We start from the raw sequence: 15,732 nt of genomic DNA on the forward strand, positions 1-15,732 counted from the left end.
TTTAGAGCCACTGTGGAGAAATTAACCAGCAAGCACCACAGACACATTCAGTCGTTCAGTGTGAGCCACAAACACATGAAGAAAGTAAACGATATTCTGTCTCAGATTTCTGCATCACTTATAAACTGCAGGCTCCTGAGGAAAAAAAAATTGCAATGCAGATAGCGATATTGTAACTGCATGGTTTTGCATTTATGTAACATTACGGCTCAACAAGTCGTATGAAGTGTATTTGTAATATTTTCAGTTCATACGCTGACACTGATTATCGAGTAACGCTCCTCAAAGAAGCTGTGAAAGATGCTTTTCAGCTGATTTCAAGCTGACACTCAGAGCATAACCTGCTCTCGACTGGGTTAAGTTTGACACATAAGTTACCATGGTGATCCAGCCAGGTCAAAAGAGAGCCACCTTTGTAGTACAGCAAACCCTGGCTTTAGTCTCACATACGTCACTAAGGTACTAATCTCTCTTCGTAGTACACCCCCTGTTCTGTGTGTACATTTATGTATTTTAATGACATGCATCGTCTTTGTCCTTGTCTGTGTCCCTGTCAGCTCTGTCAGAGAGTGTGAAGGCGTGCGGGGCCGAAGCTCTGGCTTTGCTGGGCCAGATGAAGCAGCAGGACAGCCTGGCTGCAGCTGACAGCGGCAAGCTGAAAGCGACTCTGGAGGCCATCTTTGCCACCGCAGAGGTTCGTACTTCATACATGCATGCTCATGTTTGCACTCTGTGAGCTGAAAATGGGTCAAAGCGTCCCCAGGGCGAAAACAGGAATGAGATTAACTGAATCTAAACTGTGATAAAGGGTCACTTTTACCATGTGTTTGCTTTGATGCTGACTTCAGTCTCTCGTGTTCAGAAACTTCGTCCTCGGGGTTTGGAGATGGAGCAGGGGGAGCTGGGAGATCTAGTGGAGCAGGAAATGGCTGCCACTTCCGCTGCTGTGGAGTCGGCAGCTGCCAGGATAGAGGTACGTGAAGTGTGTGTGTGTTTAGCTATGGTCAGATGAAGGCAGTTTTGTATTTCAGTGCACTCTCTGTGCGTGTGAGCGTGCTGTGTGAAAACATTGCCCCCTGTTTCACTCTCCAGCAGTATTAACTTCAAAGTGTCTTTTCTTTGTCTCCCTTGTGCCTCTGCGGATCCCAACAGGAAATGCTCAACAAGTCCCGAGCAGTTGATACAGGAATCAAGATGGAGGTCAACGAGAGGTAAAGCACAGATTAGAGCTGGGGTTGCTTTTTACCGTCACAATAATCGAAGTCTGTCTCCAAGGAGAACAGGCTTATACACAGGGTGTGATAAAAAATACTTAAAGAATCTTGCATCTAAATGAGATTCACGAGGCTGCGAGACGAGTTGCACTAAATCTACTGAAAAGATGAGCCTCATTACCTTTACAACAACATCACATTTTCCTGTCATAGAACTTAAGTCAACCCACTACCTACTTACTGTGGCTTTTACGGTTGTCTGCTGGTCCTTAAAAAGTCATTAAAGGTCATTAAATAGTCTTAAATGTGTATTTCTAAGGTTTTATTATCTATTCCATTTACCTTGAAGTCGGAGATTTGAGCTGGGTATGACGTCACACCTGAGTTGATTGTATTTTAATGATGCAAGTCACAAAGCCAAAAATATTAGCAGTTACCAGTTCAAGCCAGGTTAGCCACTGTTATATACGGGCTGATAACCACATGATGCTGTATTTTGTGCGTAAAAACACTTTGGCAACATGTGCACAAAAAGAAGCTGGACAGTACTGTGCGTATGACACAAATAACAGAAGTACTAATAGACATTATATTACTGCACGGAGGAACCATATTGTATTTTGGGGTCAGGGTTGATGAATTTCCTCTGACTTTCCGAGTTGGGAATCTGACTTAAGGTCAAGTTGAAAGTTGTGATTTGGATCTTGGAAATGTCAAATTCCCAGTACAAATGGAAAGCACTACAAATTACCACGAATATTTTTATACAATTTACTTTTTCCATCCTTTAATTTCTTTTTGTCAAAATGATTCAAGTTCTTCTCCATGAATGTCAGCGTGTTAGAAATCTTTAAATCTGCCACTGAACCTAAGGCAGTTTTTTTTAATTAATACTTGCACTTTCGTGTTGGCCAAATTTAGATAAACCTAAATCTCTCTAATAACAATATCCTACATAAAATCTACCTTTGCATGGAACTACATAAATATACTGCGTTATACTGCCTTTATATTTACATTGAACTCTTGCATAAGAAAAAGGATGATTGTTTAAGTCAGTCTTAATTTGGTTAAAATTTATCTTGAATAAAAGCATTTAACAAAAGTGTGTGATACCTGTAAACACCCTGGTTTTATCTAAGTTGAATTAAGATGACAGACAAAGCCAAAACCTCAACTATGAGTGGCTTGAACAACAACAACAACAACAAACATCTCTGTGGCGAAAGAAAAATTAAAGTGCCTAAAACAACAAAGATTGAGGAACCGATTCATCTGTTAATTATTTGTTTGTGAAAGACTTTCACCACAAGATGTAATGAATGCCAGCAATGAGCTGGAAAAGGAAATAGAGGTGCTTTTCAACACGGCAGCACAACCGTCACATGATGTTTCAGTGAAGCTGCAGACGGTCGCACACTGAGGGGCTGACGTGCGAAGAATTTCATCAGTTCAGCCACAAAGCCTGTGCAAACTGTGAAGCCAGTGTGGCACGTAATGTTTGTCTGCTGTTGCTTCATCCATATAATTCTAAAATTAGCTTCTTCAGTGTGTGCATTCTGCAGTTTTATAAGTCGGGAAATGTAATTCCTTTCTCGCTGGAGCAGCTCCACAAACTGTTAACATATCACAGATGTTTTAACACCAAATGGGGTTTATTTATACGGTGCTGTTAATAGCTGCAAGAAGTTCAGAAATCTCTTGATTACATTATTGAGCAGAAACTTGGCCCTCTGCTCCAAACTTGAACCATCAGAGGGATTTTGTTGCACGAACATAAATCTTCACTAAAGCATCCTAGGCTGCAGGAGTATCAGTTTAGATTTTGTCTGATCTAATTGTGCGTGTCATTTATTCATTGTTATTCATCCAGGCTGTGTAATAATTCTCTTTGTGCAAATGAAGCCAATTAATTTTTGTTTTTCTGCGCTACTTTTTTTTTCTCTGACTTAATTATTAATGTAAAGAAAAAAAAACTGCACCAGTGCTGCTTTGAGAGATAATTATAACAAGAAACAAACAACTGCTGTAAATAGTATATTGACAATTTAGGTCAGTGGTGCACTGCTCATGCAATAACTAGACTGTGGGTAAACTTGACAGTTATTTCCAAACAGTGAGGAGGCTGATCTCTTTCTGCTTTGAGCTCCATCTCTTAAACTGTGTTGGGTTGGATGATATTTTTTTCAGGAATTAGATTCATCCAAGATATTTGCAGGCACAACACAGAGCTTCTCAGCGTTTTGCTTCCTATGAAACTGAGAGCGTTTCAGTGTGTCAGTGTTTGTGTCCTCTGCTCTGTCGCCCCCTGCAGGATTTTGGCCTCCTGCACAGAGCTGATGCAGGCCATCAAGCAGCTCGTTCTGTCTTCCAAAAATCTGCAAAGGGACATCGTGGAGAGCGGCAGGGTGAGTATAGTCGTCTTTGTGAGACAGAGATACGGGTCATATCCTAAAATATTATATACTAACTCTGATTCAAACTTCTCCACACTGACTGATGCAAACACAAAGCTTTACAGACTTTTAACTGTAAAGGATAAATGTCATATCCAAAAATTCTAATTTTTACCATTATTACTGTGGAGGGTTTTTTTGGTATGTTAATATATTTCATGGTTCGGCAATTGTGTACTGTTGATTGTTTTCCTATTGAAAATTAACTGAATTTGCAACTATAAAAATATACCTTGATATGTGGAGTAATATAAAGTACTCTTTACAGTCTTAATGCAGTCTCTGACACACTCTTAACAAAAACTAACTGTATTTATTAGTACTTGCACATATCAAGTTTATTATAGTCAATGAAAACTTTACTAAAAAGTAAAACTAGATGTAAAAAAACATTTCAAGTGAAATAAAATTAAATAAAAAAAGTAAAACTTACTGAAACAATATGGTGTACTTAAAAACCTAACTAAAACAAAATTTTTAAAAAAATATATAACTAATAAGAAATAAAACATTTTTAAAAAATAAAACTAAATGGAAATAAGAATACTCGATCAGGAACTGGAAGTAAACTGGATTGAAAATCAAAATTAAAACCAAAATGCATTAAAAAAGGAAAGAAAAATCAAAACTATAATAAGTCTGGCTCAAACTGGAGCTGAAACAGCCAGTTAATGGTTTCAGTTTCTCTGATATGACAATTAGCTGTCTCTCCTTAAATTAGAGTTAACTATGTTTTGGTTTGAAGTGTTGGTGAATTGAATTTATTATTTATTATTTCACCTCGGACTCTGAGAAACTGTGATGGGCTTGTTTTAACAATTTGTGGTGTGTTAATGACTGAACAATTTATAAAATTAATCATGAATACTATTTTAAGGTTAATCAATAATTAAAACAATTTTGAGTTGCAGCCCGTGCGCTCAGAGTTTAAAAAGTTGTCAAGAAAGATCTATTTTATTATTTTCCCGTTTGTCCACCAGGGGGCAGCATCCATGAAGGAATTTTATGCCAAGAACTCCCGCTGGACCGAGGGTCTGATCTCTGCCTCCAAAGCAGTGGGATGGGGCGCCACGGTCATGGTGTAAGTATCAGTCCTCCTGCTGAGTGCATCCTACTCACTACAGAGCATAAAAGTAATAAAAGTGACATGAACCTTAAATGTTCTAAATAATTGAACGAGGTGGCCTTTATAAGGAAACAAACAAAAAAACAAACAAAACAATTCACCAGGTTTTAAAGGAATGATGATTCATGGATGGAGCTTCATTCATGAAACTGTTTTTTTCTCTTTGTGTCGACAAAAGTAGTCCTCACCTCAACACTGTGTCGTTGCAGAGATGCTGCGGACCTGGTGGTGCAGGGCAAAGGGAAGTTTGAGGAGTTGATGGTGTGTTCACATGAAATAGCTGCCAGCACAGCGCAGCTCGTGGCTGCCTCTAAGGTGAGTAAAGTTTTCATTCTGTCTGAGTCTAAATGGTCTAACGGGGTTCCCACGACTTTTTCCCCTTAAAAAGTCTTAAACTAATTAATCTAAAAAATAAGGCCTTAAGTGGTATTAAATAGATTTAAGTTAATCCTTCAGAAGTCTAAAAAATGCTCAAATAGGGGAAGTAGGATTTAAGGGTTTTTTTCTAATATTGCTTGTAAAATCTTAAAATAATTGGTAACATCTATTTTTTTGGTTAAATAATTTAATAAATTCCTCTTTATAAACTCATCATGATGGGAATCCAGGCAGTGGAATCTCTTTTTTTTATTTTTTAAAGATATTTTTGGGCTTTATTGGATAGGACAGAGAGTAAGTGTGAAAGGGGGAGAGAGAGGGGAGCAAAGGGCCGAGGCCGAAGTCGAACCTGCGTTCGCTGCGGCGAGTGCTCAGCCTCTGTACATGGGGCGCCCGCTTTATCCACTGAGCCACTGACACCCTGAACAGTGGAATCTCACATACAGATTTAGAAACACAAAATCTCCCAGAAAAACGTCCAAAAATACCAGATATTTCCGACTTCTGTCGGTTAACCAAACAGATATTTAAATGATAATATATGTTCATTGTCTTCCATGCGTTTTACTCTAAAAAGGGTCATTTTTTTCAACATTTGCCGGAGATGATCTAACTTTGGTTGGTTCAACTTAATTCTGAATGCCCTTTAAAAAAGTCTTAAAGTCTGAAATCAACCCTGCCTTAAGCTGCAGGAACCCCGTCTAAGCTGTTTGGTTTTTGCTGGGTTAATTCACTCAGAGGATTACAGGTACAGGCAGCATTTCCATGTTGCAGATGTCATGTCTCTCGCCTTGTTGCTGTTCTCCCCGTCCAGGTCAAAGCAGACAAAGACAGTGCCAACCTGCAGCGCCTGCAGCAGGCGTCCCGCGGCGTCACACAGGCCACTGCAGCTGTCGTGGCTTCCACCAAGTCTGGGAAGTCTCAGATTGAAGATACAGGTGGGAGAATCGCATTGACTGAAAGGTTTAGATTTTTTGGTTCACAGTTTTTGTTTTTTACATTTTTTAAAGTTTAAACTCTATTTGACGATGATATAAAATGTCCAGTCAGTATCTTTTAATTTCAAAATTTTCTAAGGTGTTTGGAAGTAATTTGTTGTTTCTCTCCAGATACAATGGACTTCTCCAGCATGACGCTGACACAGATCAAACGACAAGAGATGGACGCACAGGTGAGCAGCAGAATACAGCAAAAACATCTATCTTAATAAGCCACATAGCTGAGGCTTTTGAGTTTGAAATATATATTTCAATTTAAGTAGAGAAGCAAAAGTAACTTTACTCCAGGCAAGTTTTGTGACTGTCATTGGAAACAACAACTTTTCTCTCCTCCTTTAGCCTACAACATTAGAAAATCTTACTATAGGAAGAAATTATGTCATGATTTATTTAATAATATATATATTTTATCTGATAATTCATTTTATCATTTTATTTTGAACATGTAATGCGAAATTACAACAAATTCCAAAAATACAAAAGACAATTGTGTTTTTTTTCCCTTCTTCTGAAGTATACGTTATTAAAGTTCTCAAAACCAAAACCATATTAAAGTTTTACATATTCGAAAAGGGGTGGGAAGAAGTTTATCTATTCTTATGCGTCCCTGTAAAATATACACCCCCAGAAACAGAAATTGTAATACTACTGATAATAATAATAATAATAATAATAATAATAATAATAATAATAATAATAATAATAATTTAAAAAATCAGGTATAAATAAATAAATAATTGATTTAATTTATTTAATTCTGTCATGATTAATTAGGACTATTGATATGTGAGTTTCAGGGGTTGTTAGTGATGCATTAAAACTAAAGCACAGTAAAAAAAAAAAAAAAAAGTTTTTTTTTTAAGGAACAAGTATTTTTCATGTTCCTTTTTTAAACTGTACTTTTACTTTATTATATTTTTGAGACAGTAATCTACTTTCTACTTCACTACATTTGCCTGTGGCCCTTTGCTGCGTGTCACTCCCCCGTCCTATAAATAAAGGGAAAAATGCTCAGAAAAAAAACAAAACTTAGTAGAACGTAACCTAATTAACCAAGTACATTTTTACTTGAGCAGATTTCTCAATATTTTCTTTTTTTTTAACAATTTATTCAAGTAACTTTTTTATAAGAGTTTTTCAGTACTCTACCCATGAAATGAATAAAGTTTGCACATTAAATTCTGAGGGTGTATTGTTCTTCATCCATTGAGAAGCCGAATGTCAGACCCACGTGAACACTTCCCTCTGTGTTGTGGCTCTGCCTCCCCCGACACTGAAAGGAAAACACAGAAAGGTCTGGACCTGCTCACACACACGGTCCATTGTTGTAAATGCACAGAGTGCCTCTGTTTGAAGTGTATTTTTAGGAGTCTTAACTAAAAATCTGTGTAAATAATGATTGTTTAACTTTAGGAAGCATCCACAGGCACAGGGAAAGTTGGAGAAAATTATATAACCACCATCAGTGTTATTTACCACTGCTTCATTTATCCTGGGTGGCATTTCTGTCTTAAAAAAACATAAAATTTGAATAAAAAGTGGCCTCTTATTACAGTTAGCTGATCATAAGAAAAAAAGATCAACTAATAAGGAGTTTTTTCATCATGTGTCTTGCATGATAGCCAATGAAAATATGTCCTCATCCAACTTTTTTTTCTTTAGGTGACCCGTAAAATGAATTATCTGTTCAGGGTTTTAGATTTTTTCTGTGGTTTGATTTCAGGGAAATGATGAGCATGTTTGTCCCTTGCTCTGTCCGTGTTTCCTCAGGTCCTGGTTCTGGAGCTGGAGACTCGTTTGCAGAAGGAGCGAGAGCGTCTCGGCGAGCTGAGAAAGAAGCATTACGAGCTGGCTGGGGTGGCGGAGGGCTGGGGCGAGCAGGAAGAGAGTACGGACGGAGGACAACCACTATACTCAGAATAAATCCTCAAAATACTGACGTAAAAAATGACTAATATCGGCCTGTCTCCGTCTTCTCTGCAGGCACAGGCTGAGACTTACCACACCTGTCGTCCTGCTCCTCCACCAGAAGACCGGCTTCTGTCTGCCTCTTTCTATTTATACACTTCTCACTCTCTTTTCTCCTTGTTTTTTTCTCTCTCTTTTGTTTGTTTGTTATCTAAGCCAAATTTAAAGGTGCTTCTTTTCTAAACCTGCTTCTCCACCCGTGTCCAAAAGCTTCCATAAAGGGACAGCACCAAGGGCTCAGCGACGGGGGACATCAAAGGGACGGACAAATGGATGTAAGGAGAGGAGGGCAGGGGGGGGGAGACGCAGCCAGACGTCACGTCCCCGCTCTGCCTCTCCCTCAGGACTGTGCTGATGAAAAGCAGTCCAAGCGAAGTGGAGTATTTATTGTGTTTCTCTTCCCCGGTTTTTAATAACGGCGCTCCGTCGAGGAGTCACAGCGGAGACGCTACGAGCACAACTTCTATTCAAGACATCCCAGGATGCACTGCACAAGGGCCAAACTCTCAGCAGCCAGAGGGGAATCAGTGACTGTTCTCGCCCTACCCCAGCCCCAAAATCCATGTCTCTGTGTGGACGGCGTGCATGCTCTCTGGTGTTGTGGGCTTTTAACGCTGTTGGAGCTGCTCTTTATCCGTCTTTCTATTCCTCCCTAGTTTCTTCCTGTTCTTTTCTCACTGTGAGTTATCACCTTGTTAAGTCCAAACCGCTTCACCGGCTGGTTCACTGGACTTTCTGCCTTTCACCTTCCCACTATTGTAACGACCGTGACTGTTAACCCAACCCTCTTTTTCTTTATTATTATTTTAACAGACGCTCACATGGAAACTCTTCAGACTGCTCCAAACTGGGGAGTAGTTTCGGAAAAGGAAAGTAGCACCTCTTGTTTTTTTCTCTCTCTCTCTCAACAGTCTTCTCCCTGTGAGCTTTGAAACTGCCAACTACCTCATGCTACATCGTCAGAGGTAGCGGTGCATCATGGGTAGGGCTGATCAGAGAACAAGTTGCTCAAACACTACAAACACGGGGTTATTTTTGTCATTTCCCCTTTTTCATTGGTTAAAGGTAGGAAAGGGAGTAGTGGGAGGAAATCCTCTTTTTATATAGAAAAAAGCAGCAACACTTTGCTGCTTTTCTTCCTTTGCAACAATAGTTCAAGTCAGGCGGAAAAAGGAAAAGTCGTTAAATAAGTTTTAAACCCTTATTGGTGCATATTTTTTTACAAATGTTGGCACTACGACAAATCTGCCACAGAAACTTTGGAGGTGAAGTCGCCAACGGTGTCGTCCTCTCATGACACATTGGCTCAGTTACTTCCTGGACACATTCAAGGCTATTCAAAGGAGGCTCGGACACGCTCTTTGACCGCATGGGAGCGATGGGGTATGACACATGCGCCATGTAACTGGAGCTGCAGTGTTGGAGGGTCACAGCAGACAGCATTAGAAATAAAGGGATGACGTCTGTGCAGTTTGCTGCTGAGATGCGCTTTGACCGAGCTGCAACCTCCGAGGCTGAGAGATGAAGCCAACGTGCAAGTGCCAAAAACTGTAGTTCCTCTAATGGCCACTGGAGGCTGGTTCTAAAACAGATGAAATCCTCATAGACCCCCATGTTAAAATGCCCAACTTTACAGCAAAAAAAAACATGTTTTCAGCCTGGTACAAGAAACGGTTTTGGTCTCACCTGCATCTTTTTTATTTTTTTGCAAAAATATTCAGAACCCAATACAACAAACAATCATTCCCATATTTTATGATAGTGCGCCAGTTATTGAGCCTTTTGGCAACTGCAGACCTGATTTCATTGCGCATGTGTTGTATCCCAATGATATGACGCCCTGACCTCTCCCCTTTTAGCCTCCTCGGACACGTTATGACTCTGCCAGCAGGACCACCGTGTTCCCAGTGAGGCCCGCTCAGTTAGAGAGGAAGAAAAGAAACATTGGGACATTTAAGGCTGTGCAAACCTTTATTCCTGAGATTTTTTTATCCGGTTTCTCACATGATGCCGCCTCTTCAAACACCCTGCAGGACTGATGTTTTTTAAACCCTTCACTAACAGTCTGCATCGCCAGGACCACAAAGGACTCGGAAATTTGCAGCTCACAGTGACTGCAGTGTTTTCAGTCGCTTCCTAAAGACCAAGTAGCTGTGTATATAAACTACAAGCCTTTTATTGTTGGAAATAATCTTTTCTTGAAATCTAAAAGCATTCAATAGCATTGCTTTTTTTGCATCTCTTAAAGTAAGGATTCAGTTTAATTGAATTAGGGATACAAAAGGGTGCACCTGAACGACGGAGGAGAGAGAGATTGTTATTTAACTGAACTGAGAGCGATGGACTGACCTTCAGCTTGTTGCCAGTGGACTCTGTGAGCAGACTGATCTTTGTGCAAACATGAGATGAGTAGGGACCTTTTTTTTGAACCCAACATCTTATTTCTTCTTTGATTTTGATGGACGGCGATGATGACTCTCTGAGTTTGCCTCTTTTTGTGTCTTAACATGCTTCGTTTTGACGCTTCAGCTGTGTATCTTTAAAAAAAAAAGTTGTGACACTGGTTTATTTAACAGACTCTGGTCATAAAGTATGTGCCAATAATTCTGAATAACTAGTTGTGATGCTTGCAGAGGCAGATGGGTGTGTCAAAACACAGAAAAAAATGTGTTGTTAGTCAGACTGTGATTAAAAAAGAAATTCCCATTTGACACCACCCGTCTGCTGCTCCAAGCAGGATTAAACAAACAACAAGTATTATTTGCAGTACTTTCCTGTCCAGGTCTTTGTATTTAATAATGATTTTAGCTGTTTTCTGTCACTTCTTCTGCACCTGGGTAGCTGATGTCGTTAGAAATTGGAATATAAAACAAAAAAAACGATAAAAAGAAGGCTAGATCCACTTTTTACAGCATTTCAAGTATCTCGAAAGACTAATTGAACGCACCTTGAGTGATGTTTGGTTGTATTTTTGCCCAAATTCTCTTTATTAACCTCTCTCTCTCTCTCTCTCTCTCTCTCTCTCTCTCTCTCTCTCGCTCTCTCTCTCTCTTTTTGGGGTCTGTGTCTGTAGTCTTACCAGCTCAGCCAGCCTTTCAAACTGCCTCACACTGTAGTAACAGAGAAACAAATACTCACATAGCAACATTGAAATGTGTCTTTGTATGATATACTAAAACTATGTTGGTGGGTTTGTTTTTATTTTTTCAGTTTTTAAAATAAATATTTCAACGCGTTAATACAGAACCGGATGTGACTGTGGTTTTTATGACAAAGCGGCAATCGTGAAGTGTAACTAGTGAAGAGGCGGAAATGATGAAACAAGTTATTACATATTACATATTAACAAGATATTTCATATTAATTGCTGACTGACAGACAGAACAAGTTGTAATAAAAATAAATAATGTTGCTTTAATTTTTTCACAGGTTTAAGTTAAAGATCAAGGGAAAAAAGTCTTTTGTGTGCATAAAAAAAATCCTCAAATTTTGGTCCCAAATCTATTACTGACCTGTGGGGCCACGGCTCTTGTGTACATTCCTGCAGTCAGCATGCAAATGAAATGTTCCCTCAAAACCTGTGACATCCGTATCATTGTGTTGTGTCATAAAACTGCACATCTTAGAAAACCTGTTATTGTGACCATCCCAAGCACATCTGTGATGTAACAATGCTGCTTAACCCTTTAAGATATTAGCAAATTGACAATTTAAGAATTACCGACCCAAAATTTAGCAAGATATCCCAAAAAAAACAAGAAAATTATCTCAAAATTAGCACAAAAATCGGGAAAGGAAAACCAAAAATAAGATAATTACTTTAAATGTGCTTAAAAATAATAATTCTGCAACATAATTTTAAATATATAAGTCAAACCAGTTTGCTCAGCGATAAAAAGGTTTAAATACCTGTGAAAAACATCTGGACATATAGCACAAAAGCAGTGATGTCGATCCAGGCTTCAAAGGGTTATTCAGCAGCTCGATATGCAAATCCTGTTAGGTAGATGGATTATAATAAAGAAAAATGGCTCAGTAACAGATTTTAACAAAGAGCCAAGTTTGAGATTAAAACAAATCTGTGTATAAAAAGTTAATTTTCTAATTTAAATGTCAAAATTCTCAGATTCCAGACTCTTAAATGTAAATATTTTCCAGTTTCTTTACTCTGACAGAAAACTGAATATCTTTGGGTTGTGGACAAAACAAGACATTTGATGATGTCATCATCTTGGGTTTTTGAAAACCCTGAAGGACTTTTTTTAAAACCATTTTCTGACATTTAATATATCAGAGAATCAAGAGATTAATCAACCATGAAAATAATCGTTAGTTGCAGCCCTAAATCCTCTTACCTGCTGATGCAACACCCGGAAAAAACGTGAGGAAGCGCTTCATGCAAACATTTATTTTAGGTGTTTGACTGTGTGTGTGCAAGAGAAGATGCTCAACAGGAGCAACGACCTCACATCGACTTTAGAGCTGAACTAAAATACTAATGCACCTGATTGATTTTTTTTTTGGGAAGGTGAGATTCTCTTCCAGTAAAAGCATTGACTGGTGAAACTAAATGTGTTTTGTTGGCATTCAATTTAAAATAAAATACTGTCAGATTAGAGACACTGAAAAAATGGACCCTACTGAATCAACCTGTGCTGAACGCCCCCCTAACAAACACACACACACACGCACACACAAAGAGAGACATGTTAAAGGCATTAAGTAAATGAATTGTCGTGATCTGAAACCACTGTGCTGAGATTACAGAAATCCCTAATCTGTGCAGCTCCAGGATCAACCGCATCTTCTGATAAGAGTCTTATTTCCTCGTTTCTGCACTGAGAGGAAAAATTAACACCCAGTTTGAATAGTGAGCTGTAAGCATAAAAAACAGTGAGATATATTTAGATGACTGTATTGACTGTTGACACATTTAATCCGTTGATATCATTTCAGACCGGACAGATGTCCTGCAGGAGTGTTTCCCTCTCTGGAGTTAACGAGCTACACCTGCTGTCAGGTACAGACCAGGTGTCCCTCGCTAACCACCAGTGAGGACCACAGACCAGCAGGACTCTGGTCCAAAACTGCAGGAACTTTTTTTTGTTTTTGCAGTTTATGTTGTTTTTGCAGCTGCTGACACGCGACGTTTGAGGATAAATCAAACGTTACTTCACTAACCTCGAGGCTCTTGGGTATTTTCCAGGTGAGTAAAATCACGAGCTTTTAACTTCCTGGTTAAAAAAAAAAAACTAGAGTGGACAATGCGCTCTACCTGTCGAGCCACAGCCCCATCTATGTTTCCATCGATTAACCAACTTTTTTAAAAAATCAAATTAACTAATAATATTTTTCTAAATCAGCATCAGTTAGCCAGTTTTAGGGCTCCATACTGTCATAATGATATTTTACCGAGAATATTAAGAAATGTCAGTGATGAGTGAATCACGGCATACAGGCGCACATAAGGTATGTTTCAGTAGTTTTAAAAACTCTTTGGCATTTTCACTGCCTGCTGGACATCATTGCTCAAATCATAAATTCAGCCACGTTTTTCTGTTTTTCTTCTACTTCTTGGGCTCAACGTTAGTAAGTGTTATTGTTTAACTAACTCAAACCACACCAGTCTGAGCACAAATATTGGCCTAACTCTCAAAACCAAATGATGTCTTTGGAAACAGCCTCCTAAACTGTCAGTACCACTTGTTCCCCACTTGTCTCTTCACTGTAAAATCTGACTTTTTTTTCTAAGTCAGAGCAGCTCAATCAAACCGAGTTACACAGACTTAACTGAACAGTTGTGTTTACTCAGGAGTATTCAGGAAAATCAATGCATTTTATAAATGAAGTGAGCGAATTATTAGATTGTAGGATTATTTTCATTAAAAAAAATGACATTCTGAGCATCCTGAGACAAGACCAGTGAAACAAACAAAATTATACAATCAAAACAAATCCACTCTTAAACCTTATAAAAAAAATGAAAAAGAGAGAAATATTCAGACTAAATATTTCTCTTTGACTTAACAAAAGATTTCAGCAGTCATTCCATTTTATCGCAAATATCAATACTCAATCAAGCTTCAGTCAACTTGCGAAATACATAAAACTGTTCAGTTAAGTCCGACTGACTTATTTTACTTAAAATATTAATTTGCTATTACTTACAAAGAACAAGTTAATCTCACTCGTCATCGTTATTAAGTAAATACTATTAAAATAAAAGTAGGCAATATAGACATAAATTGATACTAATAGTACCATTTACTTGATTTTTTTCAAGGCAGTCCTTAATTTTCAAAAGTGAGATAAGCTTGTGTGTTTACAGTGCGTCAGTTTCTTGGTATTGCTTCGTGTCCACGTTCAGCAGTGAGCAGGTCGCTTGTATTCAGATGGAGTACAGTATGCAGTGGTGTTGTTTCGCTCTGTGCTGCTGTTTTGCCACATGGGTAATGTGGTGGGTGGTGCCTGTGAAAGACTGAGCGGAGCTATTTATAGTCTCTGCAGTCCTGAGCAGGGCCGCCTTACAGCAGGTCTCCTGGCAGCAGCAGCAGAGTCTGTGTTTGTCTCCCCTCTGCTCTCCAACACAAGCAGGATCCAACAGGGAGCTGCCAGCCTCACAGACTGTACATAGATGCTTTAAATCAGCAGGTACGCTGACAGGTACAGGCTGATTGTTCAAAGTCACCCGTGTGGAAAGAAATGCACAAAACAGGCTGCACAGGAGGTTCATTATGGGCCGATGTGAACAGCTTCTGATCTGTTCTTTGCTGCTGAAACAGCAGACTGAAGGCTGATGTAATCATGTGTAAAATACTGTGTGATCCGCAACTAAAATATGGCCTAAAATGACTTGTTGCTGAATTTATGTCTGATGTGACCTCGACAGAAATCTGAAATTACAGGAAACAAACTTCAACATGTGTGCCAAAATTTGTTTTTCCTCTAGTTTTTCTGTGAAGGTTCATGTTTGTTTATTTTATTAATGTGCTTTATTAATTCTTCAGTGCTACATGGGGCATGATGTGATGATCGGTTAATTGAAAATATTTAACTTATCATTTTTATTAGGATAAGGTAATAATAATGTTTTTGTCCACGATTGTGGAAATTTGCCTTTGGCTTCATTGGTCGGTTTAAAGACATCATTATAAAATTACAATACACACAGTAAACAACACAACATGCAAAGTCCAGGCAACAACAACAATATGGTTCCAGTGGATATGGGGGTTAAAATTTACTATTTTTGTAAATGTTCTTGGCTGCTGAAGCAGTTTTTAATTGTTTTGTTCTCTACAGATCAACATATAATTTCACAGTAAATAAATATCCATCCTATAAAGACCTTTTAGTCCCTAATCAAGTCCGAAATGCATTTTTGTCAGGAATTAGTGTCTGTATCTTGAGACAATAAAGAATGGGTACGTCGCTCCTCTTGAAACAATTTTTTTTATATTATCTGAGCCAAAGTTTTATCTGTTTTTGAAAATAAAATTTACTTAAGGATTCACATTACAAATAAAAATTAAAATATATTTCTTTTCTCCATAATGAAAACATTTGCGTCATATTATGTTGATACAATATCT

General features: G+C 38.5%; 1 protein-coding gene across 2 annotated transcripts in view; it reads left to right on the plus strand.

Annotated features, from left to right (window-relative positions):
• The window catches only part of hip1 (huntingtin interacting protein 1), a 64,135-nt gene extending 52,749 nt beyond the window's left edge, over nt 1-11,386 (plus strand). For both annotated transcript variants that reach the window (XM_042486192.2, XM_088078834.1), the window contains exons 22-31: nt 558-694; nt 863-973; nt 1,153-1,211; nt 3,529-3,622; nt 4,651-4,751; nt 5,006-5,111; nt 5,989-6,112; nt 6,284-6,345; nt 7,943-8,060; nt 8,156-11,386. In XM_042486192.2, the coding sequence (XP_042342126.2) occupies nt 558-694; nt 863-973; nt 1,153-1,211; nt 3,529-3,622; nt 4,651-4,751; nt 5,006-5,111; nt 5,989-6,112; nt 6,284-6,345; nt 7,943-8,060; nt 8,156-8,166 (923 nt within the window). In that variant the 3' untranslated portion in view covers nt 8,167-11,386. The remainder of the gene's footprint in view (nt 1-557; nt 695-862; nt 974-1,152; nt 1,212-3,528; nt 3,623-4,650; nt 4,752-5,005; nt 5,112-5,988; nt 6,113-6,283; nt 6,346-7,942; nt 8,061-8,155) is intronic.
• The last annotated feature ends 4,346 nt before the right edge of the window (nt 11,387-15,732 follow it).

The sequence above is a fragment of the Plectropomus leopardus genome, chromosome 6 (assembly GCF_026936395.1).
Source record: "Plectropomus leopardus strain MGB_pleo_1.0 chromosome 6, ASM2693639v1, whole genome shotgun sequence".
In the NCBI taxonomy this organism is placed as follows: Eukaryota; Metazoa; Chordata; class Actinopteri; order Perciformes; family Serranidae; genus Plectropomus; species Plectropomus leopardus.